Genomic DNA, 22853 nt, shown 5'->3' with positions numbered 1-22853 from the left:
TGCATCTACCATTTGATAGCAACATTTTTCAACAAGATGCTGTCAGTAAGAAGAAGGTGGCAAATATACTGTTTGTGCACTGATAAATGCAGAAGTCATTGCGTTTGACCAAAGTCAGTAAGTAGGGCGTTTTGCAAGAGCAGATCCCTTCTTTTAGGGGAAGATTTTAGAAGTTTCCTTGCTAAGAGCGATTTTAGAATTACGGGAAAGCCAGTGAGCCTTGGCGAGGAAGAGTGAATGCAGGTAAATCTGATGCCAATTTATTTGGAGATATATTACGATAATTTTCTGTAGAGAGAGACGAGATTACAGTGAAATTGAGGATGAACTACTGACATGCGCAGGTCATATTTAATTAGACACAGCAGTTGAAAACCTGCAGCAATTCATCTTGTTTTGTGAAAACAGCACAGAAACGCGAGAAATGGTAGATAAAGTAAATTCAAGTGAACAGACAGTTTTATCAAAACTCTTTTTAGCATAAGGTCTCAAATGGTTTCAAACTTCATTCTCCATACCCGATTGAAGTTCTTCAACATGAAATTTACGCAGGAGAACATTTTCTCAATTATGTTACCAGGTGTATGATCCAATAAAACAGAAAGCAGAGCATGGATAGGTCTCCAATCACTTTCAAGACAATTTATCATGAACACACAGCTTACGGCTCGATATACAATGAAATTTTATTACCAAACAAACATCAAACAAATGAGTCAATTATTTCACATAGTCTTCTAAGCATTCTATTTTGTAGAGCTTCGGGTGCGCTTGTTCCATGAAAAATTGGCACCATAGCTCTTTGGTTTGATAGATGTCGTCTTTGGCTCATCTACTTCATATTTCCAACCTTGGGAGGAACTAAATTTCAAAAAATTATTCACTAATCAACAATTAAAGAGAACTCACAACTACAAAAAACCAGTAAAAGTTTTATACTGAAATCTATTCTGTAACCTTTCTTATATATTACTTTGTTTTCATACTAAATTTATATCTCTTGAAACCATTTAAATATGACTTTTTAAAGAGTTCTCGTAAATATTATTTCATTACGTCTACAATAAAGAACACTTTATCTTACTTAACTTGTACAGTGCCCTACCTTGAGTTTCAGCATAGGCAATAGCAGATTCCCTTGTATCAAATTGCAATTCCACGTTGGACAGGGGGTCAGCTCTAGAAAAAAGAGAACCTGTGATCCAAAACATAGCACCTAATTGTGCAAGTTTTCATTCAGCATTCAATAAATTTATTGGCCCTTAGGAAAGCAACTGAAAAAAGGCTCCTAGCTGCAGACTACGAGGTGTCACAAACATCTATCAGTTTAAAGCACGTTAAGCAGAAAAACAAGATGTACTACAAAAGATATTTTTTCTCTTTAACTCGAAGGAGCTTAGTGACATACTTTAGTTAAATAAATTTAAAAGTTTTTGAAAATAAAGTGAATCATTTCAAGAATTCTATTACATCATTAAATGAGATTTCAGCATCATTTGCAACATTATAATTGATAAAAACAATGATTGTTTTACTTGTAAACTTGTTAATAAATGCTATAGATTTTTATTCTGTTTCACAAAAATCTCTAACCCCGGAAATACAAAAAAACTAAAAAAATCATCAAAATTCCTAAAGATATTTTTGCGCTCTAAACATCCTAAAATGCCGTAATTTTCGTCAGCAGCACCATCTCAGAACTTTGCGACAAGTTTAGTACCTTTCTTTTAAAAATTAACTTACTCATTTTTCACGAAAATCTCTGACCCCGGATATGCAAAAAGACTAAAAAAAATCAAGAAAATTCATCAAAAATTTTTTTCGCTCGAAATAACCTAAAACGCCGTAGTTTTTGTCAGAAACACCATCTGAGAACTTTTGGACGAGTTTCAGAAACCTATTTCTCAAAATTGAACTTAGTCCTATTTCACAAATATCTCGGACTCCGGCTATGCAAAAAAATAAAAAAAATAAGAAAATTCATCAAAATTTTTTTCGCTCAAAACAATCTTAATTGTCGTAGTTTTTGTCAGAAATACTATCCGAGAACTTTTGGACGAGTTTCAGAAACCTATTTCTCGAAAATGAACATAGTCCTATTTCACAAAAATCTCGGACTCCGGCTTTGCAAAAAAATTAAAAAAATCAAGAAAATTCATCAAAATTTTTTTTCGCTCGAAATAACCTAAAACGCCGTAGTTTTTGTCAGAAACACCATCTGAGAACTTTTGGACGAGTTTCAGAAACCTATTTCTCAAAATTGAACTTAGTCCTATTTCACAAATATCTCGGACTCCGGCTATGCAAAAAATTAAAAAAATCAAGAAAATTCATCAAAAAGTTTTTTCTTTTGAAATAACCTAAAATGAGGTAGTTTTTGTCAGAAACACCATCTGAGAACTTTTGGACAAGTTTCGGAAACCTATTTCTCGAAAATGAACTTAGTCCTATTTCACAAATATCTCGGACTCCGGCTATGCAAAAAATTAAAAAAATCAAGAAAATTCATCAAAAAGTTTTTTCTTTCGAAATAACCTAAAATGAGGTAGTTTTTGTCAGAAACACCATCTGAGAACTTTTGGACAAGTTTCGGAAACCTATTTCTGAAAAAAGAATTTAGTCCTATTTCACAAAAATCTCGGACTCCGTCTACGCAAAAAAATAAAAAAAATAAGAAAAATTAATTAAAATTTTTTTTCGCTCGAAACAATCTTAATTGCCGTAGTTTTTGTCAGAAACACTATCTGAGAACTTTTGGACGAGTTTCAGAAACCTATTTCTCGAAAATGAACTTAGTCCTATTTCACAAAAATCTCGGACTCTGGCTATTCAAAAGAATTAAAAAAATCAAGAAAATTCATCAAAAATTTTTTTCGTTTGAAACAATCTTAATTGCCGTAGTTGTTGTCAGAAACACCATTTGAGAACTTTTGGACGAATTTTAGAAACCTATTTCTCAAAAATGAACATAGTCCTATTTCACAAAAATCTCGGACTCCAGCTATGCAAAAAAATTAAAAAAATCAGGAATATTCAACAAAAAATTTTCTCCTTCGAAACAACCTAAAATGCCGTAGTTTTTGTGAGAAACACCATCTGAGAACTTTTAGACGAGTTTAAGAAATTTATTTCCCAAAAATGAACATAGTCCTATTTCACAAAAATCTCGGACTCCAGCTATGCAAAAAAATTAAAAAAATCAGGAATATTCAACAAAAAATTTTCTCCTTCGAAACAACCTAAAATGCCGTAGTTTTTGTGAGAAACACCATCTGAGAACTTTTAGACGAGTTTAAGAAATTTATTTCCCAAAAATGAACTTAGTCCTATTTCACAATAATCTCGGACTCCACCTATGCAAAAAAATTAAAAAAATCAAGAAAATTCATCAAAAATATTTTTCGTTCGAAACAACCTAAAATGCTGTAGTTTTTGTCAGAAACACCATCTGAGAACTTTTGGACGAGTTTCAGAAACCTATTTCTTAAATATGAACTTAGTCCTATTTGACAAAAATCTCTGATCCCGGATATGCAAAAAAACTAAAAAAATCAAGAAAATTCTTCAAAACTTTGTTCGCTCGAAACAACCTAAAATGCTGTAGTTTTTGTCAGAAACGCTATCTGAGAACTTTTGGACGAGTTTCAGAAACCTATTTCTCGAAAATGAACTTAGTCCTATTTCACAAAAGTCTCGGACTCCGGCTATGCAAAAAAATTAAAAAAATCAAGAAAATTCATCAAAAATTTTTTTCGTTCGAAACAACCTTAAATGCCGTAGTTTTTGTCAGAAACGCCATCTGAGAACTTTTAGACGAGTTTCCGAAACCTATTTCTCAAAAATTAACATAGTCCTATTTGACAAAAATCTCTGACCTCGGATATGCAAAAGAACTAAAAAAATCAAGAAAATTCATCAAAACTTTTTTCGCTCGAAACAACCTAAAATGCCGTAGTTTTTGTCAGAAACACCATCTGAGAACTTTTGGACGAGTTTCAGAAACCTATTTCTCAAAAATGAACATAGTCCTATTTGACAAAAATCTCTGACCTCGGATATGTAAAAGAACTAAAAAAATCAAGAAAATTCATCAAAACTTTTTTCGCTCAAAACAACCTAAAATGCTGTAGTTTTTGTCAGAAACACCATCTGAGAACTTTTGGACGAGTTTCAGAAACCTATTTCTTAAATATGAACTTAGTTCTAATTCACAAAAATCTCTGATCCCGGATATGCAAAAGAACTAAAAAAATCAAGAAAATTCATCAAAACTTTGTTCGCTCGAAACAACCTAAAATGCTGTAGTTTTTGTCAGAAACGCCATCTGAGAACTTTTAGACGAGATTCAGAAACCAATTTCTCAAAAGTGAACTTAGTCCTATTTCACGAAAATCTCTGATCCCCGAAATGCAAAAGAACTAAAAAAATTAAGAAAATTCATCAAAACTTTGTTCGCTCGAAACAACCTAAAATGCTGTAGTTTTTGTCAGAAACGCCATCTGAGAACTTTTGGACGAGTTTCAGAAACCTATTTCTCAAAAATGAACTTACTCCTATTTCACAAAAATCTCTGATTTCGGATATGCAAAAGAACTAAAAAAATCAAGAAAATTCATCAAAAATTTTTTTCGTTCGAAACAACCTTAAATGCCGTAGTTTTTGTCAGAAACGCCATCTGAGAATTTTTAGACGAGTTTCAGAAACCTATTTCTCAAAAATTAACATAGTCCTATTTGACAAAAATCTCTGACCTCGGATATGCAAAAGAACTAAAAAAATCAAGAAAATTCATCAAAACTTTTTTCGCTCGAAACAACCTAAAATGCCGTAGTTTTTGTCAGAAACACCATCTGAGAACTTTTGGACGAGTTTCAGAAACCTATTTCTCAAAAATGAACATAGTCCTATTTGACAAAAATCTCTGACCTCGGATATGCAAAAGAACTAAAAAAATCAAGAAAATTCATCAAAACTTTTTTCGCTCAAAACAACCTAAAATGCTGTAGTTTTTGTCAGAAACACCATCTGAGAACTTTTGGACGAGTTTCAGAAACCTATTTCTTAAATATGAACTTAGTTCTAATTCACAAAAATCTCTGATCCCGGATAAGCAAAAGAACTAAAAAAATCAAGAAAATTCATCAAAACTTTGTTCGCTCGAAACAACCTAAAATGCTGTAGTTTTTGTCAGAAACGCCATCTGAGAACTTTTAGACGAGATTCAGAAACCAATTTCTCAAAAGTGAACTTAGTCCTATTTCACAAAAATCTCTGATCCCCGAAATGCAAAAGAACTAAAAAAATCAAGAAAATTCATCAAAACTTTGTTCGCTCGAAACAACCTAAAATGCTGTAGTTTTTGTCAGAAACGCCATCTGAGAACTTTTGGACGAGTTTCAGAAACCTATTTCTCAAAAATGAACTTACTCTTATTTCACAAAAATCTCTGATTTCGGATATGCAAAAGAACTAAAAAAATCAAGAAAATTCATCAAAACTTTTTTTCGTTCAAAACAACCTAAAATGGCGTAGTTTTTGTCAGAAACACCATCTGAGAACTTTTGGACAAATTTCAGAGACCTATTTCCCAAAAATGGACATAGTCCTATTTGACAAAAATCTCTGACCTCGGATATGCAAAAGAACTAAAAAAATCAAGAAAATTCATCAAAACTTTTTTCGCTCGAAACAACCTAAAATGCCGTAGTTTTTGTCAGAAACACCATCTAAGAACTTTTGGACGAGTTTCAGAAACCTATTTCTTAAATATGAACTTAGTTCTAATTCACAAAAATCTCTGATCCCGGATATGCAAAAGAACTAAAAAAATCAAGAAAATTCATCAAAACTTTGTTCGCTCGAAACAACCTAAAATGCTGTAGTTTTTGTCAGAAACGCCATCTGAGAACTTTTAGACGAGATTCAGAAACCAATTTCTCAAAAGTGAACTTAGTCCTATTTCACAAAAATCTCTGATCCCCGAAATGCAAAAGAACTAAAAAAATCAAGAAAATTCATCAAAACTTTTTTCGCTCGAAACAACCTAAAATGCTGTAGTTTTTGTCAGAAACACCATCTGAGAACTTTTGGACGAGTTTCAGAAACCTATTTCTTAAATATGAACTTAGTCCTATTTGACAAAAATCTCTGATCCCGGATATGCAAAAAAACTAAAAAAATCAAGAAAATTCTTCAAAACTTTGTTCGCTCGAAACAACCTAAAATGCTGTAGTTTTTGTCAGAAACGCTATCTGAGAACTTTTGGACGAGTTTCAGAAACCTATTTCTCGAAAATGAACTTAGTCCTATTTCACAAAAGTCTCGGACTCCGGCTATGCAAAAAAATTAAAAAAATCAAGAAAATTCATCAAAAATTTTTTTCGTTCGAAACAACCTTAAATGCCGTAGTTTTTGTCAGAAACGCCATCTGAGAACTTTTAGACGAGTTTCAGAAACCTATTTCTCAAAAATTAACATAGTCCTATTTGACAAAAATCTCTGACCTCGGATATGCAAAAGAACTAAAAAAATCAAGAAAATTCATCAAAACTTTTTTCGCTCGAAACAACCTAAAATGCCGTAGTTTTTGTCAGAAACACCATCTGAGAACTTTTGGACGAGTTTCAGAAACCTATTTCTCAAAAATGAACATAGTCCTATTTGACAAAAATCTCTGACCTCGGATATGTAAAAGAACTAAAAAAATCAAGAAAATTCATCAAAACTTTTTTCGCTCAAAACAACCTAAAATGCTGTAGTTTTTGTCAGAAACACCATCTGAGAACTTTTGGACGAGTTTCAGAAACCTATTTCTTAAATATGAACTTAGTCCTAATTCACAAAAATCTCTGATCCCGGATATGCAAAAGAACTAAAAAAATCAAGAAAATTCATCAAAACTTTGTTCGCTCGAAACAACCTAAAATGCTGTAGTTTTTGTCAGAAACGCCATCTGAGAACTTTTAGACGAGATTCAGAAACCAATTTCTCAAAAGTGAACTTAGTCCTATTTCACAAAAATCTCTGATCCCCGAAATGCAAAAGAACTAAAAAAATCATGAAAATTCATCAAAACTTTGTTCGCTCGAAACAACCTAAAATGCTGTAGTTTTTGTCAGAAACGCCATCTGAGAACTTTTGGACGAGTTTCAGAAACCTATTTCTCAAAAATGAACTTACTCCTATTTCACAAAAATCTCTGATCCCGGATATGCAAAAGAACTAAAAAAATCAAGAAAATTCATCACAACTTTGTTCGCTCGAAACAACCTAAAATGCTGTAGTTTTTGTCAGAAACGCTATCTCAGAACTTTTGGACGAGTTTCAGAAACCTATTTCTCAAAAATTAACATAGTCCTATTTGACAAAAATCTCTGACCTCGGATATGCAAAAGAACTAAAAAAATCAAGAAAATTCATCAAAACTTTTTTCGCTCGAAACAACCTAAAATGCCGTAGTTTTTGTCAGAAACACCATCTGAGAACTTTTGGACGAGTTTCAGAAACCTATTTCTCAAAAATTAACATAGTCCTATTTGACAAAAATCTCTGACCTCGGATATGCAAAAGAACTAAAAAAATCAAGAAAATTCATCAAAACTTTTTTCGCTCAAAACAACCTAAAATGCTGTAGTTTTTGTCAGAAACACCATCTGAGAACTTTTGGACGAGTTTCAGAAACCTATTTCTTAAATATGAACTTAGTTCTAATTCACAAAAATCTCTGATCCCGGATATGCAAAAGAACTAAAAAAATCAAGAAAATTCATCAAAACTTTGTTCGCTCGAAACAACCTAAAATGCTGTAGTTTTTGTCAGAAGCGCCATCTGAGAACTTTTAGACGAGATTCAGAAACCAATTTCTCAAAAGTGAACTTAGTCCTATTTCACAAAAATCTCTGATCCCCGAAATGCAAAAGAACTAAAAAAATCAAGAAAATTCATCAAAACTTTGTTCGCTCGAAACAACCTAAAATGCTGTAGTTTTTGTCAGAAACGCCATCTGAGAACTTTTGGACGAGTTTCAGAAACCTATTTCTCAAAAATGAACTTAGTCCTATTTCACAAAAATCTCTGACCTCGGATATGCAAAAGAACTAAAAAAATCAAGAAAATTCATCAAAACTTTGTTCGCTCGAAACAACCTAAAATGCTGTAGTTTTTGTCAGAAACGCCATCTGAGAACTTTTAGACGAGATTCAGAAACCAATTTCTCAAAAGTGAACTTAGTCCTATTTCACAAAAATCTCTGATCCCCGAAATGCAAAAGAACTAAAAAAATCAAGAAAATTCATCAAAACTTTTTTCGCTCGAAACAACCTAAAATGCTGTAGTTTTTGTCAGAAACACCATCTGAGAACTTTTGGACGAGTTTCAGAAACCTATTTCTTAAATATGAACTTAGTCCTATTTGACAAAAATCTCTGATCCCGGATATGCAAAAAAACTAAAAAAATCAAGAAAATTCTTCAAAACTTTGTTCGCTCGAAACAACCTAAAATGCTGTAGTTTTTGTCAGAAACGCTATCTGAGAACTTTTGGACGAGTTTCAGAAACCTATTTCTCGAAAATGAACTTAGTCCTATTTCACAAAAGTCTCGGACTCCGGCTATGCAAAAAAATTAAAAAAATCAAGAAAATTCATCAAAAATTTTTTTCGTTCGAAACAACCTTAAATGCCGTAGTTTTTGTCAGAAACGCCATCTGAGAACTTTTAGACGAGTTTCAGAAACCTATTTCTCAAAAATTAACATAGTCCTATTTGACAAAAATCTCTGACCTCGGATATGCAAAAGAACTAAAAAAATCAAGAAAATTCATCAAAACTTTTTTCGCTCGAAACAACCTAAAATGCCGTAGTTTTTGTCAGAAACACCATCTGAGAACTTTTGGACGAGTTTCAGAAACCTATTTCTCAAAAATGAACATAGTCCTATTTGACAAAAATCTCTGACCTCGGATATGTAAAAGAACTAAAAAAATCAAGAAAATTCATCAAAACTTTTTTCGCTCAAAACAACCTAAAATGCTGTAGTTTTTGTCAGAAACACCATCTGAGAACTTTTGGACGAGTTTCAGAAACCTATTTCTTAAATATGAACTTAGTCCTAATTCACAAAAATCTCTGATCCCGGATATGCAAAAGAACTAAAAAAATCAAGAAAATTCATCAAAACTTTGTTCGCTCGAAACAACCTAAAATGCTGTAGTTTTTGTCAGAAACGCCATCTGAGAACTTTTAGACGAGATTCAGAAACCAATTTCTCAAAAGTGAACTTAGTCCTATTTCACAAAAATCTCTGATCCCCGAAATGCAAAAGAACTAAAAAAATCATGAAAATTCATCAAAACTTTGTTCGCTCGAAACAACCTAAAATGCTGTAGTTTTTGTCAGAAACGCCATCTGAGAACTTTTGGACGAGTTTCAGAAACCTATTTCTCAAAAATGAACTTACTCCTATTTCACAAAAATCTCTGATCCCGGATATGCAAAAGAACTAAAAAAATCAAGAAAATTCATCAAAACTTTGTTCGCTCGAAACAACCTAAAATGCTGTAGTTTTTGTCAGAAACGCTATCTCAGAACTTTTGGACGAGTTTCAGAAACCTATTTCTCAAAAATTAACATAGTCCTATTTGACAAAAATCTCTGACCTCGGATATGCAAAAGAACTAAAAAAATCAAGAAAATTCATCAAAACTTTTTTCGCTCGAAACAACCTAAAATGCCGTAGTTTTTGTCAGAAACACCATCTGAGAACTTTTGGACGAGTTTCAGAAACCTATTTCTCAAAAATTAACATAGTCCTATTTGACAAAAATCTCTGACCTCGGATATGCAAAAAAACTAAAAAAATCAAGAAAATTCTTCAAAACTTTGTTCGCTCGAAACAACCTAAAATGCTGTAGTTTTTGTCAGAAACGCTATCTGAGAACTTTTGGACGAGTTTCAGAAACCTATTTCTCGAAAATGAACTTAGTCCTATTTCACAAAAGTCTCGGACTCCGGCTATGCAAAAAAATTAAAAAAATCAAGAAAATTCATCAAAAATTTTTTTCGTTCGAAACAACCTTAAATGCCGTAGTTTTTGTCAGAAACGCCATCTGAGAACTTTTAGACGAGTTTCAGAAACCTATTTCTCAAAAATTAACATAGTCCTATTTGACAAAAATCTCTGACCTCGGATATGCAAAAGAACTAAAAAAATCAAGAAAATTCATCAAAACTTTTTTCGCTCGAAACAACCTAAAATGCCGTAGTTTTTGTCAGAAACGCTATCTGAGAACTTTTGGACGAGTTTCAGAAACCTATTTCTCGAAAATGAACTTAGTCCTATTTCACAAAAGTCTCGGACTCCGGCTATGCAAAAAAATTAAAAAAATCAAGAAAATTCATCAAAAATTTTTTTCGTTCGAAACAACCTTAAATGCCGTAGTTTTTGTCAGAAACGCCATCTGAGAACTTTTAGACGAGTTTCAGAAACCTATTTCTCAAAAATTAACATAGTCCTATTTGACAAAAATCTCTGACCTCGGATATGCAAAAGAACTAAAAAAATCAAGAAAATTCATCAAAACTTTTTTCGCTCGAAACAACCTAAAATGCCGTAGTTTTTGTCAGAAACACCATCTGAGAACTTTTGGACGAGTTTCAGAAACCTATTTCTCAAAAATGAACATAGTCCTATTTGACAAAAATCTCTGACCTCGGATATGTAAAAGAACTAAAAAAATCAAGAAAATTCATCAAAACTTTTTTCGCTCAAAACAACCTAAAATGCTGTAGTTTTTGTCAGAAACACCATCTGAGAACTTTTGGACGAGTTTCAGAAACCTATTTCTTAAATATGAACTTAGTCCTAATTCACAAAAATCTCTGATCCCGGATATGCAAAAGAACTAAAAAAATCAAGAAAATTCATCAAAACTTTGTTCGCTCGAAACAACCTAAAATGCTGTAGTTTTTGTCAGAAACGCCATCTGAGAACTTTTAGACGAGATTCAGAAACCAATTTCTCAAAAGTGAACTTAGTCCTATTTCACAAAAATCTCTGATCCCCGAAATGCAAAAGAACTAAAAAAATCATGAAAATTCATCAAAACTTTGTTCGCTCGAAACAACCTAAAATGCTGTAGTTTTTGTCAGAAACGCCATCTGAGAACTTTTGGACGAGTTTCAGAAACCTATTTCTTAAATATGAACTTAGTCCTATTTGACAAAAATCTCTGATCCCGGATATGCAAAAAAACTAAAAAAATCAAGAAAATTCTTCAAAACTTTGTTCGCTCGAAACAACCTAAAATGCTGTAGTTTTTGTCAGAAACGCTATCTGAGAACTTTTGGACGAGTTTCAGAAACCTATTTCTCGAAAATGAACTTAGTCCTATTTCACAAAAGTCTCGGACTCCGGCTATGCAAAAAAATTAAAAAAATCAAGAAAATTCATCAAAAATTTTTTTCGTTCGAAACAACCTTAAATGCCGTAGTTTTTGTCAGAAACGCCATCTGAGAACTTTTAGACGAGTTTCAGAAACCTATTTCTCAAAAATTAACATAGTCCTATTTGACAAAAATCTCTGACCTCGGATATGCAAAAGAACTAAAAAAATCAAGAAAATTCATCAAAACTTTTTTCGCTCGAAACAACCTAAAATGCCGTAGTTTTTGTCAGAAACACCATCTGAGAACTTTTGGACGAGTTTCAGAAACCTATTTCTCAAAAATGAACATAGTCCTATTTGACAAAAATCTCTGACCTCGGATATGTAAAAGAACTAAAAAAATCAAGAAAATTCATCAAAACTTTTTTCGCTCAAAACAACCTAAAATGCTGTAGTTTTTGTCAGAAACACCATCTGAGAACTTTTGGACGAGTTTCAGAAACCTATTTCTTAAATATGAACTTAGTCCTAATTCACAAAAATCTCTGATCCCGGATATGCAAAAGAACTAAAAAAATCAAGAAAATTCATCAAAACTTTGTTCGCTCGAAACAACCTAAAATGCTGTAGTTTTTGTCAGAAACGCCATCTGAGAACTTTTAGACGAGATTCAGAAACCAATTTCTCAAAAGTGAACTTAGTCCTATTTCACAAAAATCTCTGATCCCCGAAATGCAAAAGAACTAAAAAAATCATGAAAATTCATCAAAACTTTGTTCGCTCGAAACAACCTAAAATGCTGTAGTTTTTGTCAGAAACGCCATCTGAGAACTTTTGGACGAGTTTCAGAAACCTATTTCTCAAAAATGAACTTACTCCTATTTCACAAAAATCTCTGATCCCGGATATGCAAAAGAACTAAAAAAATCAAGAAAATTCATCAAAACTTTGTTCGCTCGAAACAACCTAAAATGCTGTAGTTTTTGTCAGAAACGCTATCTCAGAACTTTTGGACGAGTTTCAGAAACCTATTACTCAAAAATTAACATAGTCCTATTTGACAAAAATCTCTGACCTCGGATATGCAAATGAACTAAAAAAATCAAGAAAATTCATCAAAACTTTTTTCGCTCGAAACAACCTAAAATGCTGTAGTTTTTGTCAGAAACACCATCTGAGAACTTTTGGACGAGTTTCAGAAACCTATTTCTTAAATATGAACTTAGTCCTATTTGACAAAAATCTCTGATCCCGGATATGCAAAAAAACTAAAAAAATCAAGAAAATTCTTCAAAACTTTGTTCGCTCGAAACAACCTAAAATGCTGTAGTTTTTGTCAGTAACGCCATCTGAGAACTTTTCGACGAGATTCAGAAACCAATTTCTTAAAAGTGAACTTAGTCCTATTTGACAAAAATCTCTGGCCCCGGATATGAAAAAAAACAAAAAAATCAAGAAAATTCATCAAAACTTTTTTCGCTCAAAACAACCTAAAATGCTGTAGTTTTTGTCAGAAACACCATCTGAGAACTTTTGGACGAGTTTCAGAAACCTATTTCTTAAATATGAACTTAGTCCTAATTCACAAAAATCTCTGATCCCGGATATGCAAAAGAACTAAAAAAATCAAGAAAATTCATCAAAACTTTGTTCGCTCGAAACAACCTAAAATGCTGTAGTTTTTGTCAGAAACGCCATCTGAGAACTTTTAGACGAGATTCAGAAACCAATTTCTCAAAAGTGAACTTAGTCCTATTTCACAAAAATCTCTGATCCCCGAAATGCAAAAGAACTAAAAAAATCATGAAAATTCATCAAAACTTTGTTCGCTCGAAACAACCTAAAATGCTGTAGTTTTTGTCAGAAACGCCATCTGAGAACTTTTGGACGAGTTTCAGAAACCTATTTCTCAAAAATGAACTTACTCCTATTTCACAAAAATCTCTGATCCCGGATATGCAAAAGAACTAAAAAAATCAAGAAAATTCATCAAAACTTTGTTCGCTCGAAACAACCTAAAATGCTGTAGTTTTTGTCAGAAACGCTATCTCAGAACTTTTGGACGAGTTTCAGAAACCTATTACTCAAAAATTAACATAGTCCTATTTGACAAAAATCTCTGACCTCGGATATGCAAATGAACTAAAAAAATCAAGAAAATTCATCAAAACTTTTTTCGCTCGAAACAACCTAAAATGCTGTAGTTTTTGTCAGAAACACCATCTGAGAACTTTTGGACGAGTTTCAGAAACCTATTTCTTAAATATGAACTTAGTCCTATTTGACAAAAATCTCTGATCCCGGATATGCAAAAAAACTAAAAAAATCAAGAAAATTCTTCAAAACTTTGTTCGCTCGAAACAACCTAAAATGCTGTAGTTTTTGTCAGTAACGCCATCTGAGAACTTTTCGACGAGATTCAGAAACCAATTTCTTAAAAGTGAACTTAGTCCTATTTGACAAAAATCTCTGGCCCCGGATATGAAAAAAAACAAAAAAATCAAGAAAATTCTTCAAAAATTTGTTTCGTTCAAAACAAACTAAAATGCCGTAGTTTTTGTCAGATACGCCATCTGAGAAGTTTTGGACGAGTTTCAGAAACCTATTTCTCAAAAGTGAACTTAGTCCTATTTGACAAAAATCTCTGAACCCGGATATGCAAAAAAACAAAAAAATTCAAGAAAATTCTTCAGAAATTTGTTTCGCTCGAAACAACCTAAAATGCCGTAGTTTTCGTCAGAAACACCATCTGAGAACTTTTGGACGAGCTTCAGAAACCTATTTCTTAAATATGAACTTAGTCCTATTCGACAAAAATCTCTGACCCCGGATATGCAAAAAAAACAAAAAAATCAAGAAAATTCTTCAAAAATTTGTTTTGTTCAAAACAACCTTAAATACCGTAGTTTTTGTCAGAAACGCCATCTGAGAACTTTTAGACGAGTTTCAGAAACCTATTTCTCAAAAATTAACATAGTCCTATTTGACAAAAATTTCTGACCTCGGGAATGCAAAAGAACTAAAAAAATCAAGAAAATTCATCAAAACTTTTTTTCCTCGAAACAACCTAAAATGCTGTAGTTTTTGTCAGAAACACCATCTGAGAACTTTTGGACGGTTTCAGAAACCTATTTCTCAAAAGTGAACTTAGTCCTATTTGAGAAAAATCTCTGAACCCGGATATGCAAAAAAACAAAAAAATTCAAGAAAATTCTTCAAAAATTTGTTCCGCTCGAAACAACCTAAAATGCCGTAGTTTTCGCCAGAAACACCATCTGAGAACTTTTGGACGAGTTTCAGAAACCTATTTCTCAAAAGTGAACTTAGTCCTATTTGAGAAAAATCTCTGAACCCGGATATGCAAAAAAACAAAAAAATTCAAGAAAATTCTTCAAAAATTTGTTTCGCTCGAAACAACCTAAAATGCCGTAGTTTTCGTCAGAAACACCATCTGAGAACTTTTGGACGAGCTTCAGAAACCTTTTTCTTAAATATGATATTAGTCCTATTTGACAAAAATCTCTGACCCCGGATATGCAAAAAAAGAAAAAAATTCAAGAAAATTCTTCAAAAATTTGTTTCGCTCGAAACAACCTAAAATGACGTAGTTTTCGTCAGAAACACCATCTGAGAACTTTTGGACGAGCTTCAGAAACCTTTTTCTTAAATATGAACTTAGTTCTATTTGACAAAAATCTCTGACCCCGGATATGCAAAAAAACAAAAAAATCAAGAAAATTCTTCAAAAATTTGTTTCGTTCAAAACAAACTAAAATGCTGTAGTTTTTGTCAGAAACGCCATCTGAGAACTTTTAGACGAGTTTCAGAAACCTGATTCTCAAAAATGAACTTAGTCCTATTTCACAAAAATCCCTGATCCCCGAAATGCAAAAGAACTAAAAAAATCAAGAAAATTCATCAAAACTTTGTTCGCTCGAAACAACCCAAAATGCTGTAGTTTTTGTCAGAAACGCCATCTGAGAACTTTTAGACGAGTTTCAGAAACCTGATTCTCAAAAATGAACTTAGTCCTATTTCACAAAAATCTCTGATCCCCGAAATGCAAAAGAACTAAAAAAATCAAGAAAATTCATCAAAACTTTGTTCGCTCGAAACAACCTAAAATGCTGTAGTTTTTGTCAGAAACGCCATCTGAGAACTTTTGGACGAGTTTCAGAAACCTATTTCTCAAAAATTAACATAGTCCTATTTGACAAAAATTTCTGACCTCGGATATGCAAAAGAACTAAAAAAATCAAGAAAATTCTTCAAAACTTTGTTCGCTCGAAACAACCTAAAATGCTGTAGTTTTGTCAGTAACGCCATCTGAGAACTTTTAGACGAGTTTCAGAAACCTATTTCTCAAAAATGAATTTAGTTCTATTTCACAAAAATCTCGGACTCCGGCTATGCAAAAAAATTATAAAAATTAAGAGAATTCATCAAAAATTTCTTTATATTCGAAACAACCTAAAATGCCGTAGTTTTTGTCAGAAACACCTTCTGAGAACTTTTCGACAAGTTTCAGAACCCCTTCTGTTAAAAATTAACTTAGTTCTATTTCGCAAAAATGTCTGATCCCGGATATGCAAAAGAACTAAAAAAATCAAGAAAATTCATCAAAAATTTTTTTCGCTCCAAACAACCTAAAATGCTGTAGTTTTTGTCATAAAACACCATCTGAGAACTTTTGGACGAGTTTCAGAAAACCTTTTCTCAAAAATGAACATAGTCCTATTTGACAAAAATCTCTGACCCCGGATATGCAAAAAAACTAAAAAAATCAAGAAAATTCATCAAAATTTTTTTTTCGTTCGAAACAATCTAAAATGCCGTAGTTTTTGTCAGAAACGCCATCTGAGAACTTTTAGACGAGTTTCAGAAATATTTCTCAAAAATGAACTTAGTCCTATTTCACAAAAATCTCGGACTCCGGCTATGCAAAAAAATTAAAAAAAATAAGAAAATTCATCAAAAATTTCTTTATATTCGAAACAACCTAAAATGCCGTAGTCTTTGTCAGAAACACCTTCTGAGAACTTTTCGACAAGTTTCAGAACCCTTTCTGTTAAAAATTAACTTAGTTCCATTTCACAAAAATGTCTGATCCCGGTTATGCAAAAGAACTAGAAAAATCAAGAAAATTCATCAAAAATTTTTTTCGCTCAAAACAACCTAAAATGCTGTAGTTTTTGTCATAAAACACCATCTGAGAACTTTTGGACGAGTTTCAGAAAACTTTTTCTCAAATATGAACTTAGTCCTATTTGACAAAAATCTCGGACTCCGGCTATGCAAAAAAATTAAAAAAATGAAGAAAATTCAGCAAAAATTTTTTCGTTCGAAACCACCTAAAATGCGGTAGCTTTTGTCAAAAACACCATCCGAGAACTTTTGGACGAGTTTCAGAAACCTATTTCTCAAAAATGAACATAGTCCTATTTGACAAAAATCTCTGACCTCGGATATGCAAAAGAACTAAAAAAATCAAGAAAATTCATCAAAAATTTTTTTCGCTCAAAACAACCTAAAATGCTGTAGTTTTTGTCAGAAACACCATCTGAGAACTTTTGGACGAGTTTCAGAAAACTTTTTCTCTAATATGAACTTAGTCCTATTTGACAAAAATCTCGGACTTCGGCTTTGCAAAAAAATTGAAAAAAGAAGAAAATTCAGCAAAAATTTTTTCGTTCGAAACAACCTAAAATGCGGTAGTTTTTGTCAAAAACACCATCTGAGAACTTTTGGATGAGGTTCAGAAACCTATTTCTCAAAAATGAATTTAGTTCTATTTCACAAAAATGTCTGTTCCCGGATATGCAAAAGAACTAAAAAAATCAACAAAATTCATCAAAAATTTTTTTCGCTCGAAACAACCTAAAAATCCGTAGTTTTTGTCATAAAACAGCATCTGAGAACTTTTGGACGAGTTTCAGAAACCTATTTCTCAAAAATGAATTTAGTTCTATTTCACAAAAATGTCTGATCCCGGATATGAAAAAGAACTAAAAAAATCAAGAAAATGCATCAAAATTTTTTTTCGCTCTAAACAACCTAAAATGCTGTAGTTTTTGTCAGAAACACCATCTGAGAACTTTTAGACGAGTTTTAGAAATATTTTTCAAAAATGAACTTAGTCCTATTTCACAAAAATCTCGGAATCCGGCTATGCAAAAAAATTAAAAAAATTAAGAGAATTCATCAAAAATTTCTTTATATTCGAAACAACCTAAAATGCCGTAGTCTTTGTCAAAAACACCTTCTGAGAACTTTTCGACAAGTTTCAGAACCCTTTCTGTTAAAAATTAACTTAGTTCCATTTCACAAAAATGTCTGATCCCGGATATGCAAAAGAACTAAAAAAATCAAGAAAATTCATCAAAATTTTTTTTCGTTCGAAACAACCTAAAATGCCGTAGTTTTTGTCAGAAACCACATCTGAGAACTTTTGGACGAGTTTCAGAAAACTTTTTCTCAAATATGAACTTGGTCCTATTTCACAAAAATCTCTGATCCCGGATATGCAAAAAAACTAAAAAAATCAAGAAAATTCTTCAAAATTTTTTTTCTTTCGAAACAACTTAAAATGCCGTAGTTTTTCTCAGAAACACCATCTGAGAACTTTTCGACAAGTTTCAGAACCCCTTCTCTTGAAAATTAAGTTACTAATTTTTCACAAAAATCTCTGATCCAGGATTTGCAAAAAAACTAAAAAAATCAAGAAAATTCATCAAAATTTTTTTTCTTTCGAAACAACCTAAAATGCCGTAGTTTTTCTCAGAAACACCATCTGAGAACTTTTCGACAAGTTTCAGAACCCCTTCTTTTGAAAATTAAGTTAGTAATTTTTCACGAAAATCTCTAACCCCGGATATGCAAAAAAACTAAAAAATCAAGAAAATTCATCAAAATTTTTTTTCTTTCGAAACAACCCATAATGCCGTAGTTTTTGTCAGAAACACCTTCTGAGAATTTTTCGACAAGTTTCAGAACCCCTTCTTTAAAAATTAACTTATTCCTATTTCACAAAAATCTCTGATCCCGGATATGCAAAAAAACCAAAAAAAATCAAGAAAATTCATCAAAAAACTTTTTCGCTCGAAACAACCTAAAATGCTGTAGTTTTTGTCAGAAACACCATCTGAGAACTTTTGGACGAGTTTCAGAAAACTTTTTCTCTAATATAAACTTAGACCTATTTGACAAAAATCTCGGACTCCGGATATGCAAATAAACTAAAAAAATCAAGAAAATTCTTTCAAAATTTTTTTCGTTCGAAACAAACTGAAATGCCGTAGTTTTTGTCAGAAACACCATCTGAGAACTTTTAGACGAGTTTCAGAAACCTATTTCTCAAATATGAACTTAGTCCTATTTCACAACAATCTCTGATCCCAGATATGCAAAAGAACTAAAAAAATCAAGAAAATTCATCAAAAATTTTTTTCGCTCGAAACAACCTAAAAAGCCGTAGTTTTTGTCAAAAACACCATTTGAGAACTTTTGGACGAGTTTCAGAAATATTTCTCAAAAATGAACTTAGTCCTATTTCACAAAAATCTCTGATCCCGGATTTTCAAAAAAACTAAAAAAATCAAGAAAATTCATCAAAATTTTTTTTCCCTTGAAACAATCTGAAATGCCATAATTTTGTCAGAAACAGCATCTGAGAACTTTTGGACGAGTTTTTGAAACCTTTTTTTCAAAAATGAACTTAGTCCTATTTCACAAAAATCTCTGATCCCGGATATGCAAAAAAACTAAAAAAATCAAGAAAATTCATCAAATTTTTTTTTCTTTCGAAACAAACTAAAATGCCGTAGTTTTTCTCAGAAACACCATCTGAGAACTTTTCGACAAGTTTCAGAACCCCTTCTTTTGAAAATTAAGTTAGTATTTTTTCACGAAAGTCTCTAACCCCGGATATGCAAAAAAACTAAAAAATCAAGAAAATTCATCAAAATTTTTTTCTTTCGAAACAACCTAAAATGCCGTAGTTTTTGTCAGAAACACCTTCTGAGAACTTTTCGACAAGTTTCAGAACCCCTTCTTTTAAAAATTAATTTATTCCTACTTCACAAAAATCTCTGATCCAGGATTTGCAAAAAAACTAAAAAAATCAAGAAAATTCATCAAAATTTTTTTTCGTTCGAAACAACCTAAAATGCCGTAGTTTTTGTCAGAAACGCCATCTGAGAACTTTTAAACGAGTTTTAGAAACCTATTATATAAAAATGAACTTAGTTTTATTTCACAAAAATCTCTGATCCCGGATATGCAAAAAAACTAAATAAATTGAGAAAATTCATCAAAAATTTTTTTCGCTCAAAACAACCTAAATTGCCGTAGTTTTTGTCAGAAACACCATCTGAGAACTTTTGGACGAGTTTCAGAAACCTATTTTTCAAAAACTGATCTAGAAATGGCGAAATACAACACCTCAAATAGATTTTAACGGGAGAAAATTCAGGGCAATATTCTTAAGGTTTTTATGACTAGGTCTCATAGTTTTATCTGTTGACATGAAAAAGGGAAAATGTTGCAAGGTTTTAGAATAATCTTAGCATAACAGCGAGTAAGATGGAGAAAAGAAATAAATTAAAAAACAGTTAATTAATAGCTATAAAACGATTAATCGATTGAATAAAGTATTTCCTATTTCGGTACTCCTTTTCGGACCAATAACTGTCCACGGAACGCATTTAAAATTTACTACAGAGAAAAAGAAAAATATCACAGTGGAAAAAAGAAAACCAAAGATAAATAGAATTCCAAATTTTGAAAATATTGGCAAAAAATATTTTCGAGGTAAAAAGCATTCGGCGGGCCGGATGAAATTTTGCTGCGGGTCGGAGTTTAAGAATGGCTTGCCTAAATATTTCATAGCAGTTTCTGTAAACAAACAAAGAAAAAGTAACTAAATCACATCTTTGTACAAATGTGCTAAGAAATTTATGCATTGAGTGTCTAAACATTGTTGCTGGATCCGTTTTAAAACAGATCAATCATTATTTTCTGGAATTTCGACGAGACAGAAAACACCACAGCAAGCACCGCAACTGTAAATGCTTGGAATTTGCGAACGACGGCTTATTTTTCAAATATTAACATCAATTCATAAGTTTAAGTGCAATATAGGGCCACTCATAAAAATTCACATCGATATTCGAAAGAGAAGTGAACGTAATCAATCCTTACTTTTACCAAATTTATAAGGGCTCGGTATGGAGCAAGTTCCTTTTTGCCACTATTCAAAATGGCGGAAGTAAACAAATTTGCCACACAGCGGACCTGTGAGCTAGACATCTAGCGCCTTCGGCGCTTCTATATCATTCATTGATGACAGCAATCGAAATTGGAATCGAGGCTTACTTCAGCTTGTTCAAGGAATGGGTCGGCAAAGTAATGCTAGAATTTACTTTAATGAAAGTATTGAAAAATGTTTAATATACTTTGCCCGAGTAAAGTTGGCCGACGCCATAACAAAATACTAACACATGAAATGTCCATGAATTGCTACTTTTCAGGGCAGATTCTTCATCGTCACTCCAGGCTCGATAGAAACGAAACTCAAGTTTGGATCTAGCCTGTGCTCCAGGCCCTATCCTTCAGGTTAAGGGTCTGGATCACAGGCTAGGGCTGAGTGGGCCCGGGTTGAGTCAGCCCGGGTTGAGTCAGCCCGGGCTGAGTGGGCCCAGGTTGAGTCAGCCCGGGCTGAGTGGGCCCGGTTTAAGTCAGCCCGGGCATCTAAAGATGTACATACTATATGGTTTTAGCAACATTAAAATTTTGAACCACTACTGATCAGTGCGCCATTATGGAATTTGCCCAAATAAGGAATTCCCAAGGTCCAATTGATGGGGCTTTTTTCTGGTCACTTCCAGCTTAGTATAGAACATCTGTGCCAAATTACAGCTTTATATTATTTTTATCCGGGTTAGACCGTTTTTATATCTAATTCCACTACACTAGTTGTAATATTGCTGTGATGTGAAACTACCCTTTCTATGGAGTGTTAGTTTTAAAAAAGATGCCAGAAAATTGGCATGAATCCTTGACTGGCTTCCCTCATTACCCTCAGTTAAAGGGCGTACGCAGTTTTTGTGTCTTGAACATCAACGCTCTCCACCTCAGAAACCGTGCTTCATAATTGGCAAATATTACCCTGGGTACCAGAGCCACGCAATTGTGAGCGCAGAAACAGAAGATAGAAGAGAAGACGCTAATTATCCAATTCTCTGCACCTAGCTTCAATGTGGCTTTGGAACCCAGGGTAGAAAAACACCAGCAACAACTTCATCCATGATAGATCAACATTATCAACCACTTCTTTTCCAAACATTTGCGACACTAAATCTCTGCTAGATGTTATTGCAGTGTTTGGTCTTAGTTAAAACTAGTTGTAACAATAATACAAAATAGTTGTATTTAACGCTAAATAATTGCACGTCCCCTTAGCTTTCCTTTTTAGTGAAAATTGAATTGCTAAAATAAACATCTTGCAAACTATTTGTGCCAAGCATTTTCCTCCAGAAAGTAACATAAGCCATAAAGATGATATAACTTTAGGTAAAACTTTCTTCTCGGGGAAAGAAGAATATGTTCCATATTTCAAAGCAGTTCTAACAATTCCAGAACAAATGGAAGTACTGTATTTTCTCGAACAAGCGCACACATTAGGCGCACATCTCTAATCAGGAAAATTAAGTTCTGAGATTCAAACACTCACCGAGCATGTCGACTTTTACTTCGGCTTTGGGCATCGCTGCTCGGCCTATTTTCAGTTCATCTTGAACGCATTCCTTTGTAACGTCTCACTTCACTTCGCTCTCATAAAAACAACCTTCCTCTGTGCTTAACATGGTTTTGTGTAAATGATAGCTCCTTAGGGAACTGGGTGTGCAGGCACAGACTGCCAAAACACGGGGAAAACACGTCTGAGACGCCAACTATTCTACACAAGAGACAAATCGCTGTGGGGTTTTCCTGACTATCGTTGACCTCCTGGTTACCTGGTAAACAGTCTGTACACTTGCTTGGCACACGTTTAAAAACAAAGCGAATTTATTGTAAGAAAACCTTCTCTGACATACCTTCATCGATTATATCTATTTCCTTGAGTTTAAAAGAAATTCAAAACTGGAATAATTCATAAAGTACCTAGAGAAAATTAAACAAACGCGTCACTGTGCACGGAGTGAACAGCTAGTACAACAAAACAAAACTATTTTCTAGGCGTTTATGTCCGTTTACCATTTAGACGTTTTTCTGACCCCCTTGTTCATATCAGTTTTGACTGATGTTGAGTAAGAATTGTACAGGTCTCTCCTTGTTCTTAGGAACAAAGGCCCGTGATCGAATAAACGGACACGCTTGGATACATGTACCCCAGGGGTACTCCCATTAAGGCCTGACAGGGGAGTTCAACAGAGACAGGATTGAAGGATATAAAGGATAGGCAAAGTAAATTC

The 22853-nt window shown here is 33.0% G+C and overlaps 1 protein-coding gene across 1 annotated transcript; it reads right to left on the bottom strand.

Moving 5' to 3' along the window:
* Positions 1-595: 595 nt before the first annotated feature.
* On the bottom strand, positions 596-22786 carry LOC135689855 (NADH dehydrogenase [ubiquinone] iron-sulfur protein 4, mitochondrial). The gene is made up of 4 exons (XM_089108602.1): positions 22770-22786; positions 22112-22156; positions 1106-1179; positions 596-850 (listed from the first exon to the last, which is right to left on the bottom strand). Exons 1-4 carry the CDS (start codon positions 22784-22786, stop codon positions 747-749), a joined length of 240 nt encoding a protein of 79 aa, XP_088964728.1. The 3' UTR covers positions 596-746.
* Between the last annotated feature and the right edge of the window lie 67 nt (positions 22787-22853).

The sequence above is a fragment of the Rhopilema esculentum genome, chromosome 5 (genome assembly GCF_057945365.1).
Source record: "Rhopilema esculentum isolate cy_ngs chromosome 5, ASM5794536v1, whole genome shotgun sequence".
NCBI classification, from domain to species: domain Eukaryota; kingdom Metazoa; phylum Cnidaria; class Scyphozoa; order Rhizostomeae; family Rhizostomatidae; genus Rhopilema; species Rhopilema esculentum.
The sequence above is the reverse complement of the archived record's forward strand: the minus strand, read 5'-3'. Positions and strand labels throughout refer to the sequence as shown.